General features: G+C 37.4%; 1 protein-coding gene across 1 annotated transcript in view; it reads left to right on the top strand.

Moving 5' to 3' along the window:
* SLC9A3 (solute carrier family 9 member A3) overlaps window positions 1-12,443 on the top strand; it is a 57,016-nt gene that overhangs the window by 27,630 nt on the left and 16,943 nt on the right. Inside the window, exons 3-8 of the mRNA XM_026081386.1 lie at window positions 4,501-4,661; window positions 6,675-6,753; window positions 7,136-7,313; window positions 8,216-8,436; window positions 10,346-10,548; window positions 11,372-11,461. Coding sequence (XP_025937171.1) covers window positions 4,501-4,661; window positions 6,675-6,753; window positions 7,136-7,313; window positions 8,216-8,436; window positions 10,346-10,548; window positions 11,372-11,461 — 932 coding nt within the window. The remainder of the gene's footprint in view (window positions 1-4,500; window positions 4,662-6,674; window positions 6,754-7,135; window positions 7,314-8,215; window positions 8,437-10,345; window positions 10,549-11,371; window positions 11,462-12,443) is intronic.

Below are 12,443 nucleotides of genomic sequence, written 5' to 3'. Positions count from 1 at the left end.
GACTTTATAATGAAAGTAGATAGGCATGCAGGCAAGGTTTAGGGTTTTTTAAGATTTGTTAGACTTTTTTTGAAAAAAAAAAGGTCTGTGATTATCCATGACACTGCTTGGTATCTTGAGTTGCATTTTACCTGTACTAAATGGAATGAGATGTGAGTAAATGTTCTTAGGAAACACAAAAACATCTCTCAAGCCATGCTGTGTAACAGCTAATCTGTCATCCAGATTTAGCCGTATCAATAAATGTATATGTCCCATCTTAATTTAGTTTTATTTTTCTCCCATTTCCTTTCTGTTTCCCCCTTCCCTTCAAATCACTTATGACTGCAAAGAGTGCCTTCTAAGAGTAGAGAGGACATAACCAAACAGTGCTGTCTTCTCCATTCAGGAATATTCAGAATGGATTTCAACTTCTCAGTCAGAACCACTCAAGAGGAAGGGGAGTCTATAACTCCCAGGAAATCAATGAAAGACAGCAAGAAAAGCAAGCTTCTTGGCAGTGTGCTTACATGCTCCCTGCAGAAGCCTGCATCTCCTCCGGAATATTTTGGGGAATCTACCAGTCAGTAAAACAGTTCAGAACCCACTGAAGCAATAGCAAAGAAAGGTGTGAACTCTCCTGTCACCTTCTATTAAACTCATTAAGGTCTTATCACCTACGAGGCCAAATGATGACACTTTAAAAATGTAATAATTAACAATTTGTTCATAACTACAGCAGCTGATATAGTGAAGAAGTTGGGACTGAAGTTTTACAGGGAAGGAAAAAGGTAAGGAAATCCTGAAGAGAGATACAAAGGGAATAGAGAGAAAAAAGATGACAATGGGAAATGGAGAAGGAGAAAACAAAAAGCATATCATTAAAAACTAGTGTGATTTTCCACATAGTGATGTTCAGTACGGCAGTAAATTGCCAGCTAAACAAAAATAGATTGGACAAAGATTTCTTTCTTTAAATATCCAAGTTGTTTTTGTTTTGGTAGATTCATGGAACAATTTAAATGATCACCAAAGATATTTTTATTAACATCTTGTTCTGGAAAATATAATGAATAATAATTACTATTTAAAATGTGTCGATAAAAATCACAAAAGGAGAACTATGGATCACTTTATGGAATATGAAATTGAAAAGTCAAATGTTTTTCTGAAAATTTTATTTGAGGTGAAAAAAACATTTCTCTCTTGCTCTCCTCCCAATCCTTGAACAATTCTTGACTAACTGTAAAAGCTATATTTGATGATTGCACGTTCTGCTTCATCATTATGCAAATCTGTCAGTGACAGTATATACTGCAACTCTGAGCTTATAGTTGAACAGTCGAATCCACACCCACCACAGGTCACAACTAAAGCTCTACAAACTAAAAATATGGAATGTTAACCATGGCAAAATATAAACTTACATGCCTGACAGCTTTCCATGTTTAGAATGAGATCACTTGAGTGTTAATTAATATAGTGTGTGGACCTTTCTCTATTGACAAGACATATTATAACCTCCTAATTCTCATTTCAATTATGGAAAAGGCCAGAGGAGTCTCTTCCTGATTCAAACTGTGTCATTCTTCAGCAAAGCTAAGTAGGACTTCAAAATATGTACCTGATACATACCTACTAACCCCCTAAATGCACTGTGTTGATCCCCAAGATGGTAGCAAGAACTGGATTCAACACTTTGTGAAAAGTTGTGCTATTGTGCTGAAGATGTGAGAATATTGAGTTATTTAATTTTTAGGAGAGTTCATAGCAGCCTCTGGTTGAGGTTCTAGGAGATGTTTTTGTTTCTACATCACTTTGTATATAATTTGAGTGAATAACGTTAAAAGTAATATCACTAAAATGTAAGAATGTAAGAATGTCTATCCACTATAGACTAAGAGGTACTAAAAAAAATTACTTCTAACTCTACTGTGGAATAGGCCTGTACTAGTTTATTTAAGACTGACCAGATATGAGAGCAGTTAATCCAAATTGGGTTACATAGATATCCTACATAAATAAATAGAAACAGTTCTTTATTTACACTTAACATCCTTACAACTAATTTGCAGAAAGAAAAAGAGAGAAGGTAATAGTAACAAGGAAATCCTTCTTTAGAAGTGAAATAAAAAGAACAGCACCTTAACTATTTACTAACAGCTACTGTGGCCCTTCTGCATTCACTGGATAGGAGGAAGAATCTAATCCTAAATCTTGCTGTCTGGTTCCACCTGAGCATCTGCTGTAAAACTAACACACGCAGCAGTGCTATCTGCACTGGAATAACTGTGGTTGTGACTAATGCTTACAGAAGTTGTTCTTGTACAATCTAGGTCACGGTGGCAATGTGCTGGGTGTGGGTGGAAGTCTTAAATTGGGCCCAGCAGCCTTACCTCACTCAGGTGTCACCATTGTCAGCAGTCACTCCAGACTCTGGAGAGCTGAAGGGGGCAATGGTCATGTACCACTTGGAAATAACTTGCATTATTCATCTAAGTAAAAGTCTGGTTTAGCAATCCCGTGTCTCTTGACACTGTTTTGTACKAATTATAGATGTGTCCTGAGCTTTCCATAAATATTTGCTCACTAGCTTTGCAACTCTTCCAAGAATGTACCAATGATTATAATTGGTAACATATAAAAAAGATAAGCAATCTCAGTGAGCCCATTTATTTTAAAAGCTTATGTTCTATTGTGCCCTGATATCTGATAGTTATTGTCAATGGGCTTGTACCTTTCTTAAGCATGGCAAAGAAGGACAAGTCTTGGTGGAATCATTACTTAGATTCAGGTTCAAGGCTGTTCTCAGAATTTTTGGCACAGACTCCAGTACACTGCCTGAACATCTCTCCCACAAAAATGGAGAGTTTCAGTCCTCCTTGTTCACAGCCCACTAAGTCCAAGAGTGGACAACACAATCTCTCTTTTTGAAAATACAGAATAGCCATATATACGTGCGAACTAGGGGTTTATGTTCTCAGGACCTTACCAGAGTCATTATAAACTGTACAGAAAACATTGTATATGCCCTGATTGGCAGAGAGCAGTTAAGAGAATATCTGCTTCTACACTCTCCCAAATTGTGGGCCATTATTGTGTACAACTGGGTGTTGTCTACTCCTGTTTCCAGCTTCCCCTGTTAAGTGTTCTTCTGAGTAAACATGTCCATTCATTTTGTAAAAAAAAGTATTTGGAATCTAGTTTCTCCTTCAATTGCCTTCCAAGCACAAAACATTCTGGATTTGAAAAATTACCTCCTAAGAGCTCTTGCTGAAGGAGTGGCCATGATGTTCTGGTGTACCTATCAAACAATATTGATCCTTTGGCTAGGGCTACTGACTGTTCATTGTGTGACCGATGCTTCCAAACCATTTAATCAGATCCGTTTTTCCCTCATCCAGAGAAATCATGCCTGACACAGCTGCCTATTATTTTTTGGGCATGAGCCTCTGCACTGTGTTCTCATGAATGAACTCTCAGCATATCTGTGCTTTGCTCTTTCTCATATAATTTTGGGCTTCACCACCACTTAATGAACCTTGCTTCCTCCTCCATCCATTAATGAATACAAAGGGAATTTTCCTGTTCTCTACCCTTGAAAAAAATCTGTTTTCCAGAAAAAAAAGCCTGGGGTCCCATTCTTGATTGCATGAAAAGGGTAAACTTTGCAAGATCTTTAGGAAGTTGAGCAAAGTCATTTTTGTGGCTCTCCCTTTTCTGATACTCTTAAAAGGATAGAGATGACATTCTGTTTGAATATATTTTCTTTGTTTCCATAACAGAAAAAAATGATTCTGACTAACAGAAGACAAAAGCTAATGAAATAAATACTGAGTTACGTCTTTACCGTAGTTTTGCAGTTCCAAAACTTTTGAAATCATTGCCAAACACCCTTCAAAATTCCTCAGAGGCTCCAAAACAGCTGCTGAGGTTGTACATTTTAGTCCTTCATCTTATTCTGTGGTCCACTTGCAGACCATTTAACAGTGGCTTCATGAATCATAATTTAGGAACACCTGGCTTAAGTAATTTCATGCAGCTATCAATAAATGTCAGCTTGAATGAGGAGGTCAGAAGAGCTGTTTAAAGACAAAAACTGTACTGAGTGTACATATGAGCCCCCTGTAGGGGGTCTTGTGACCAAGTAGGCAGGTCTTAGTGACCAAGAGTCAAATTTGGGCTATGGCTAAAGAATTTTGGAACATTTAGTCCAGGACTACTGGTATATTCCTCTTACCATCTTGTCAGCTCTCAGTTATCCTAGGGTAATTTACTCAAGTTAGATAAACCATACCACAGGCAAATACAAAGCCAGTTCAGATCAGTTCTTGTAGCTTGCAGGATACAACGTGACATGATGCTGTACTTGTAAAGTAGTTTCTGTGCTGTGCTTCCCAGCTGATGTCTTAGGATCCATGTTTTCAAGGATTTCACATTATCTGTAATATCCCAGCCCCCCATTACTAGAGATAATGTGGAGCTGATAATGCTTATACTTTGCTTGCTTTGTTTTTGAAGGCCACCTGGATATTGGACTGCTGGACTTTCTCCTGTTCGGCAGTTTGATAGCTGCAGTGGATCCTGTAGCTGTTCTGGCAGTGTTCGAAGAAGTCCATGTCAACGAAGTTCTATTCATCATTGTTTTTGGAGAATCACTTCTGAATGATGCTGTAACTGTGGTACGTAAATTATATATCCAAAAGTCACCCAATTCCAGAGGGTTTCTTATGAAGTACATTCTCCCCTTAAATGAAATGGTGTACCATTTGTGTGTATCTACTCATAGGCTAGTCTAGCCTAGCTCATGGTGTTCTCTGTCTTACTTACAAACACTGTGTTGCAAAGATTAAATACTCGAACACGTAAGTTATTTGGAGCCATAAGTCACATAATAATATACATATTCCCAGTCTGTGTGAGTGTAATAACATTTAAAACAAAGTTTCTGGTGAGTATGTTTTATTTGCCTTCCCTATTCAAAGAAGAGATTTTAAAACTTTCTTTGTTTTTACTTTTTAATACACATACTCTTTTCTGCCTATTTCCTTTACATCCTTAATTTATACGCATAACTTAGATATATAGACAGTGGGAGATAAGAGTACTCCCTGAAGTGCTTGTGCCTGTCCCCTCTCTTACTTCAGTCAGATGCTTATCAAATGGATATACATCAAAAAGTCAAACAGGGAAAACTGGTGGGACATTTTAGAAAGTTCTAGTTTGTTTTGTCTTGGTAGCTTGTTGCTTTCTGGTTTTCCATTCTGAAAAAAAAAGGAAAAAAAAGACTTAAACCTGCCCCAAATTTCCACTGATGTTTTTATTTTGATTGAAACAGTTCTTTTAATGCAAATTTTTTCTCACAATAAGATAGTCACCAGTTCTGCAGTAGGGTTTTAGTTCGCAGGGACTAGGAAGTCTTATGGCAGAAGGATGCTGTATGACTGACTCACTATACAGTTTCCCTTCTCTTCTTGGATCATCTCCCATTACCTCTCCTGCATATCTTCAAAGGAAAGTAAGACACCTTCAGCAGGCTCAGTGATTGATTTTTTGCAGCCCAGCCAGCTAGGCACTGCAAGGTCACTGGCAGCAGCTTAACTGTTCACATGTTTTTGAAAATCCCATTTGGGACCTCCAGAGAAACATAATTGTCTTTAGAAATGTCTCATTAACACTTTTGAGGTACTACCAGAAACAAATATTAAAATAATCTCCTGATGAACTGAAGTATCAATATCACTACCTTTCAGAAAGAAAGGACTTTCTGTTACTGCGAAATGAATAAAAACACTCACTCTACAAGTAAAAGAAGTTTGGCTGTTTGTTGGAGAGAATCCAGAAGGGAATGGTAAGCAGGATCAAGAGTTAGAAAGCATAGCCTATGAGAAAGTTTGAAACAACCGGAGTTGTTTATCTTGAAGAAAGAAAGACTGGAGGCTGGGAGAAGAAAGTGGATGATGTAGCATTTTTTAAATGTAAATATGTAAAAGACTGCTGTTACTGAATAAGAAAGTATCCTGTTCTCCACAGCTGGGGTATATATGGTAAGTATTAATGAGCTCAGAGTGCAACAAGGAAAGCAGAGCACGCCATAGTAAAGCTCTCCTCCATCACTGGAGGTCTTTAAGAACAGGTTAGAAAAACACTTGTCAAGAATGATGCTCATACAAGCAGATCACATCCTGAGTCAGTGGTATGGATTAAATGACTTCTTCACTTTCAGCACTACCACTGTCAGTCAATTTTGAAAAACTTTAGTATAATTTATTATAGTTTATTCACTTTTATGCTCAACTGATTTCATGTATGTTCAATGTATTTCAATCCAGTCTCTTATGAGGTGTCATTATTCAGGCAATAAAAAAAAATTGCCAAAAACTGGGATTTTAGAGTGATAAGCACTTTAGAGAACCCTTAGACATCTAGATTTAACCACCCATCTTATAGATAGAAATCATGTTGAAAGAAGAAATGGAAAGGGTTTTTGTTTGTTTGTTTGTTTGTTTTCTTTCTATTACACTGTATTTTTTCCATTCTGCAAATTCAAAAAATCTGCAAAATCTTCTCCCTCCACAAAGAATTTCCCTCAGTCATAAAAAATTTCAGAATTCATAATTTTGGGGCCCATAACGAGATAATTTAACAGGCTTAACTCAGGAGCAAATACTAAATGAGTCTACTTTTCTTTTCAGGTGCTGTACAATGTGTTTGAATCTTTTGTTGCAATTGGACCAGAGAACGTGACGGGGATTGAATGTGCCAAAGGCATAGGTGTGTTGTGTTGAATTCTGCATCATGTCATTGACTTTTAAACAAAGTATAATTATTGCTCTATCAGTAAATGTTATTTTTCAGTCCATGCCCTTATCGCTCGTATTCACACAGTCCTGTGGCATATCCTAAGAGAACAAACCTAAAATAATGTCTCAGGAGAATAAATAAGTGACTATGTGGGAAGCTTGAGAGGATTTGTTTTATTCTGAGGAGAATCAATAGATATGGAGTTCAGCTGTTAAGACCACCAAACTTGATGGCTATTTTTGAAGTGTTCTCCAAAATTTTCTCTGATTTGCTGGCCATACAATAGAAGAAACAATATAGTTCAGACCATTAGATTTCTACTGTTTAAGCTGTGTTTGTTTTTGCATTTCAGTGTCATTCTTCGTGGTGAGCCTGGGTGGGACACTGGTTGGCATTTTCTTTGCATTCCTGCTGTCATTGGTCAGTCGTTTCACCAAGCACGTTAGAATCATTGAACCTGGATTCGTGTTTATTATTTCCTACCTGTCCTACCTCACAGCAGAGATGCTTTCTCTTTCTGCCATCCTTGCGTAAGTCCCCTTTTTGTTATTTTCTGTGAAAGGGCTGAGAAGGGAATACAGTTTTTAAAAGCACGGAAAGGAAATACCTAAATTATAGAGGGAAGCTACAGAATATGACACTCACAGAGCTTGTGCTGATTATTAAAGTCTTTGGTTTGCAGTAGATTATAGTTTGCATATACTATCATTATTCAGCCTTGAAAAGGAATGCAAGTTTTCTAGTATCTGCTGTTCAACATGTGAACTTCCTTTGCAAAATATAGACCTGATAGACCTGACAAATATAGACCCTTTATGAGTAATAATACTTCAATAACTAACAGTTGTCCATTCATATTGACATTTTTCCATATAATCTGTAATTAAAACCATCATTTTCTAAGACATTGTGTGACAGAATGTCCATTATCTGCTGCTCTCACTGTCTGGACTGGCCTTTTTGATTTTTGAGCATTTTGAACAACTAGATTTTTTATTGTTCTTAATTTGTAAACTTTAAAATTTTCTTCATATGGCCAATTACCAATGGGATCAGTCAAACAGAACTTGGTTTCAGTTTGCCTAAACCTTGTCTGTTTTGGCTTGAGTCCCACTGTGGTCTTTCTTACTACTGTATCCCTTGATTTGTAGCATACCTTTCTCCTCAGTTTTGCTTGCCATGCTTGTAGATGTTACAGTGAGTATCTTCAAAATCTGAAAATCCTACTGCAAAACTTCAGATCTTTTGGGGTCACCTCGGAGTGATTATTTGGGGTATGCTCTTTGCCTAGATTAGGCTCCACAATGGATCCTGAGTGTGTTTTTTCTTAAGAATTAATGGTGGGTTTTTATCACTATGTGATGGACTAGGTAGAAAGAACATTAAGTGTTACAACAAGTATTTTTTGAACAACTGATGGTTTTCTTTCTAGGATAACCTTCTGTGGCATCTGCTGTCAGAAATATGTCAAGGCTAACATATCTGAACAATCTTCTACAACTGTAAGATATACCATGAAAATGCTGGCCAGTGGAGCAGAAACTATTATTTTCATGTTCTTGGGAATTTCAGCTGTAAATCCGGAAATCTGGACTTGGAACACAGCTTTTATACTGCTGACTCTGGTCTTCATCTCAGTATATAGAGTCATTGGTAAGGAGGCAATCTTCCTCCTGTCCTTATATTGTGGTGCTGTGCAATCACACATTCTTTGGCCAAAAAGGATTTGTATTACCAGGCCTGTCCTTTTTAAAATATCCCATTGATTCTACTTGAAGCTAAGGTTGTTGCTGGGTTAGGAGGATAGATGTTTATAGTAAGCTTCATCATATGCTGAAAATATAGTAGGATTTCACTTCTGAAGACCTGAATAGCCTAGTGGTTAACAGGAATCGCCCAATGGCTAACCTTTGTTGACCAAACACATGGCATTGGCAAATTCTCTTGGTGAATTGAACTTTGTTCTTTAACTTACAGCCTAACAAAAGACTTGTGAGTCCTGTCAGCCATCTCATTCCTTCAGCTCCTTCAATTTGGAAATAAAGAGATTGTGTTAAGCTAATTTTCTGCTTGACTTCAGGTTTGAGACACAGTGATGTAAAATCGTACACAATTACACTGCAGGTTCTCTGGCTTAAGAAATAATGCCCAGAGACTAGTTAAAAACAGAGTAAACAAGACTGTGGCAGGTAGAGATTACCTACTGTCATTTTACTGGCTTTATATAAGTTTGTAAACATTGCAAAATAGAGGTGATGATTTGTTCTATTATTTAACCACTGTTTTGTGAAATAGCAAATGGCTTGAAATAGCAAAAAGGCATAGAATGAAGTACTTCTTGAGAATAACACACATAGTGATTTGGTGTACATACTTATATCTAGGAATAAATTAAACAGGATCACTTGCCTGTCTGTCTTGAATATCTGAATTGAATGTAAATAAAAGCTAAAACCCCTCACTACCTGGCAGTTTTCCCAGACTCTGTATTGTTATTCTGACTGGAGATTCCTGGGCTTCTTGAAGGGCCTAGCCCCCCATCCTCCTTTTTAAGTAGTTTGTAGCCATTGTTCAGTTAGTTACCTCTCAGTAGCCACTGATGTGTGTGAACTGCTCAAACAAGTTTTCAAATTGTTGACTTTGTCACTTGTTGTTGTATACCTGGAATTAGTGCTTAACAGTCTTGTACTAAAGCGTGATCGATAATTAAATAGTAAATATTCAGCAATGACAGTAAGCATCCATGGAAGTAAATAAGCTTAGACTGTGATAAATTACTAAAGACCTGATGATATTGGGCCTTATGTAATTACTGCCCTCATACCCTTGGAGAAGTCAGATTGGTGGCATGAATTTATTTTCCAGGTCCCATCCACCAGAAGCCTTGCTTTCAGTGATATGCTTTTCACTTCCCTTAGCACAAGTTCAAAGTGCTCTAAAAAGAGGGATAACTTTCACACTGGTCTGGCCTGCTGCAGAAGGTCATGCATGTCATGTGTAGGGCTCCTGCAGCAGGGAGCAGCTCACCTGTAGGCCCGAATATGGCGTTAGCATAAAAACACTACCCTGCATGAGGCAACAGCATGATATTTTCATGTGACTTGTAAACAGTATCACATTTCCTCTCTAAATCAACACTATTTCCACCTATTTCTCTTTTTGTTGAAAGACCCCATGCGTATCTCTTATGGTGCTAGAAATCCCTTATTTCTGAACTGTTCATTTCAAAGGACAGCACATACTTGGATCTCACCTTCCCTGCCTATGCTAGAGGAAGAAAAAACCTTGCCTCACACCAGGGGACATCTTTCTTGGGCAGCACTTTCAGCAGAGCTGCTGGATCATAGAAAAAGCTGCATCTATTTTCTTTGGTTCAAGGTAAAGGGGAAGGTACTGAGTGTGCCTGACCTCTTTGGTAGAGTAGCAGTAGTGAGGGAGAAGTAGATGCCATACAGACTGTATTATGAAAGCAGACTGGTGGTACTGTTTCTGTTACACATGGCTGAGGTTGTTGGCATTTCATAAGGATATTTCTAGACATCCTGGCTTTTGTTTTTTATAGGTGTAGTTTTACAGACATGGATTCTCAACCACTACAGAATGGTCCAGTTGGAGATAATAGACCAGGTGGTGATGTCTTATGGAGGACTACGTGGAGCAGTTGCTTTTGCTCTGGTTGCGCTTCTGGATATGAACAAAGTGAAAGAGAGAAACTTGTTTGTCAGCACAACTATCATTGTTGTGTTTTTTACTGTTATTTTTCAGGTAATTCAACTTCTCAATTATGCTTGTTGCAGGGAGAAGGAGTCCCCCCAGACTACCACATGCTTAAAGTAGTTCTCTGCTGAAGGTTGTGTTTTGTTTCACTGAACCAAAAGCATAATTAACTTCTTAATTTTAGTAACGAAGATCCTATTTTATGTTTTCACATGGCACCACAAGGGACAAAACACAATTTCCTCTGTGCTAAAAAATGTTCAGTCTAGCTTCTTGGTATTAATAGAACTCAAGTTAATATCTGATGAAGCATCCTTCACCTCTTGTGAATAGCTGTAGGGAACAGTCCTTTTTACTGGCAAGTACAATTATTACACTGATCTACCTGAACCTAAATTCTCATTTTAAAATGTAACAATAAGCAGTGGGACAAGAAAGTATTTAGCTTCCAAACACAATAGCAATTTCTGGGTGAAAAAGACATTAATGGAGATATGCCAGTATATACCAGCTCAGAATGCTTCTCAAAATTATAAAGCATATTTAACAATGTTTCACAAACTACTGATAGGTGCAGAAAATACCACATTAACTGGTATGTGAAACAATTTCACCCTTCCACTGCCATATTTTCCTGTATAAAATATATATTTTCCCACTGTTTTGTATCTTTTCAAAGCTTTCAAAGCTTTGTAACAGGAGCTGGGAGTAGTGCATTATTTTATCTCTGAAGGGGAACAGAATCGAATGAGGAAGCTTGAGAAACACCGTATAACACATAGGAAAATGTTCTTTATCTCTTTAGCACAAACCAGTTGGAGGCAATTCTAAGACAATTACTAAATGTTTCTTATCATGTTTCACTGCCTAGGGTTTGACAATCAAGCCGTTGGTGCAGTGGCTGAAAGTGAAGAAAACTGAGCATAGAGAGCCCAAACTGAATGAGAAACTTCATGGCAGAGTAAGACTTTTTAAAAAAAATATCATGGTATATTTTGGACTTTTACAGAGTGCCTTAAAATAAAAAAAAAATTAAAGAAGTTTTCTTTTTGCAAGGGGGGAAAATCAAACTGAAATTTCAAGCACAAAATCCTTCAAATGTTTTAAAAACGATCATGTAGGCTGTCATTTGTCCTTAGGTTGAGCCTGTGAGGGGATTCTCAATTGAGAAGTTCTGGGCTTTCACTTGCTAATTCCCTGGTGCTGACAGCCCTGGGGAGATAGCACAGCTGGGAATATGTTCCCTTCCCTTCAGCTAAAAGAGGAGTGATGCACTCTTGATTGTAGACAGCTAGAGCAAAGCATGTGGAAATAAGTTTATTTATCCTTCTTAAATTTTATTTATTTATGGAAGAGAGATGAAAGCAGGCTTTGTAACTTGCATATTGCATAGAATGTTAGTGTACTGCTCAGTGGAGGTCAAATATTAACACTCAAGATTAATGGCAGTATTTCTAGTCCACTTTGAATGCTTTGCGTACCTGCATTTCTTGCACATTTGAAAAGATTTTGAAACATGAGCATGAAACATCTCTTCCAAATCACTTTCACGTGACATTATAATGTAACTCAGTAAAAGAAAACATACACTTCCAAAACATATAGAGGTTAAATGTCAGAAGACTATAAGACATCTTGCATGGACTTCTTTAAATTAATAAACTCTCCAGATTTATACAGGTATCCCTGCATTGACCATTTTAAAATATTCTTGCATGAGCTCATAATTTTGTCTGTTTTCAAACTAGAGGATACCTGAAGTGAATTAGCTTAGAGATGGACAGGTACATACCAGAACATTATTTCAAGCTTGATAAGTCACTGACTCAATTAAAAAAAACCCTCAAAGGTGTCCAAAAATATATCTAGGGATTTGCTTAAGATATCTTTGGATCTATGTCTGAATATTTCTAGGCTCTGAAAATTCCCTACGGGCAGAATTC

Source organism: Apteryx rowi, unplaced genomic scaffold, assembly GCF_003343035.1.
Source record: "Apteryx rowi isolate R43461 unplaced genomic scaffold, aptRow1 scaffold_549, whole genome shotgun sequence".
NCBI classification, from domain to species: Eukaryota; Metazoa; Chordata; class Aves; order Apterygiformes; family Apterygidae; genus Apteryx; species Apteryx rowi.
This window is presented reverse-complemented; position numbering and strand designations above follow the sequence as displayed.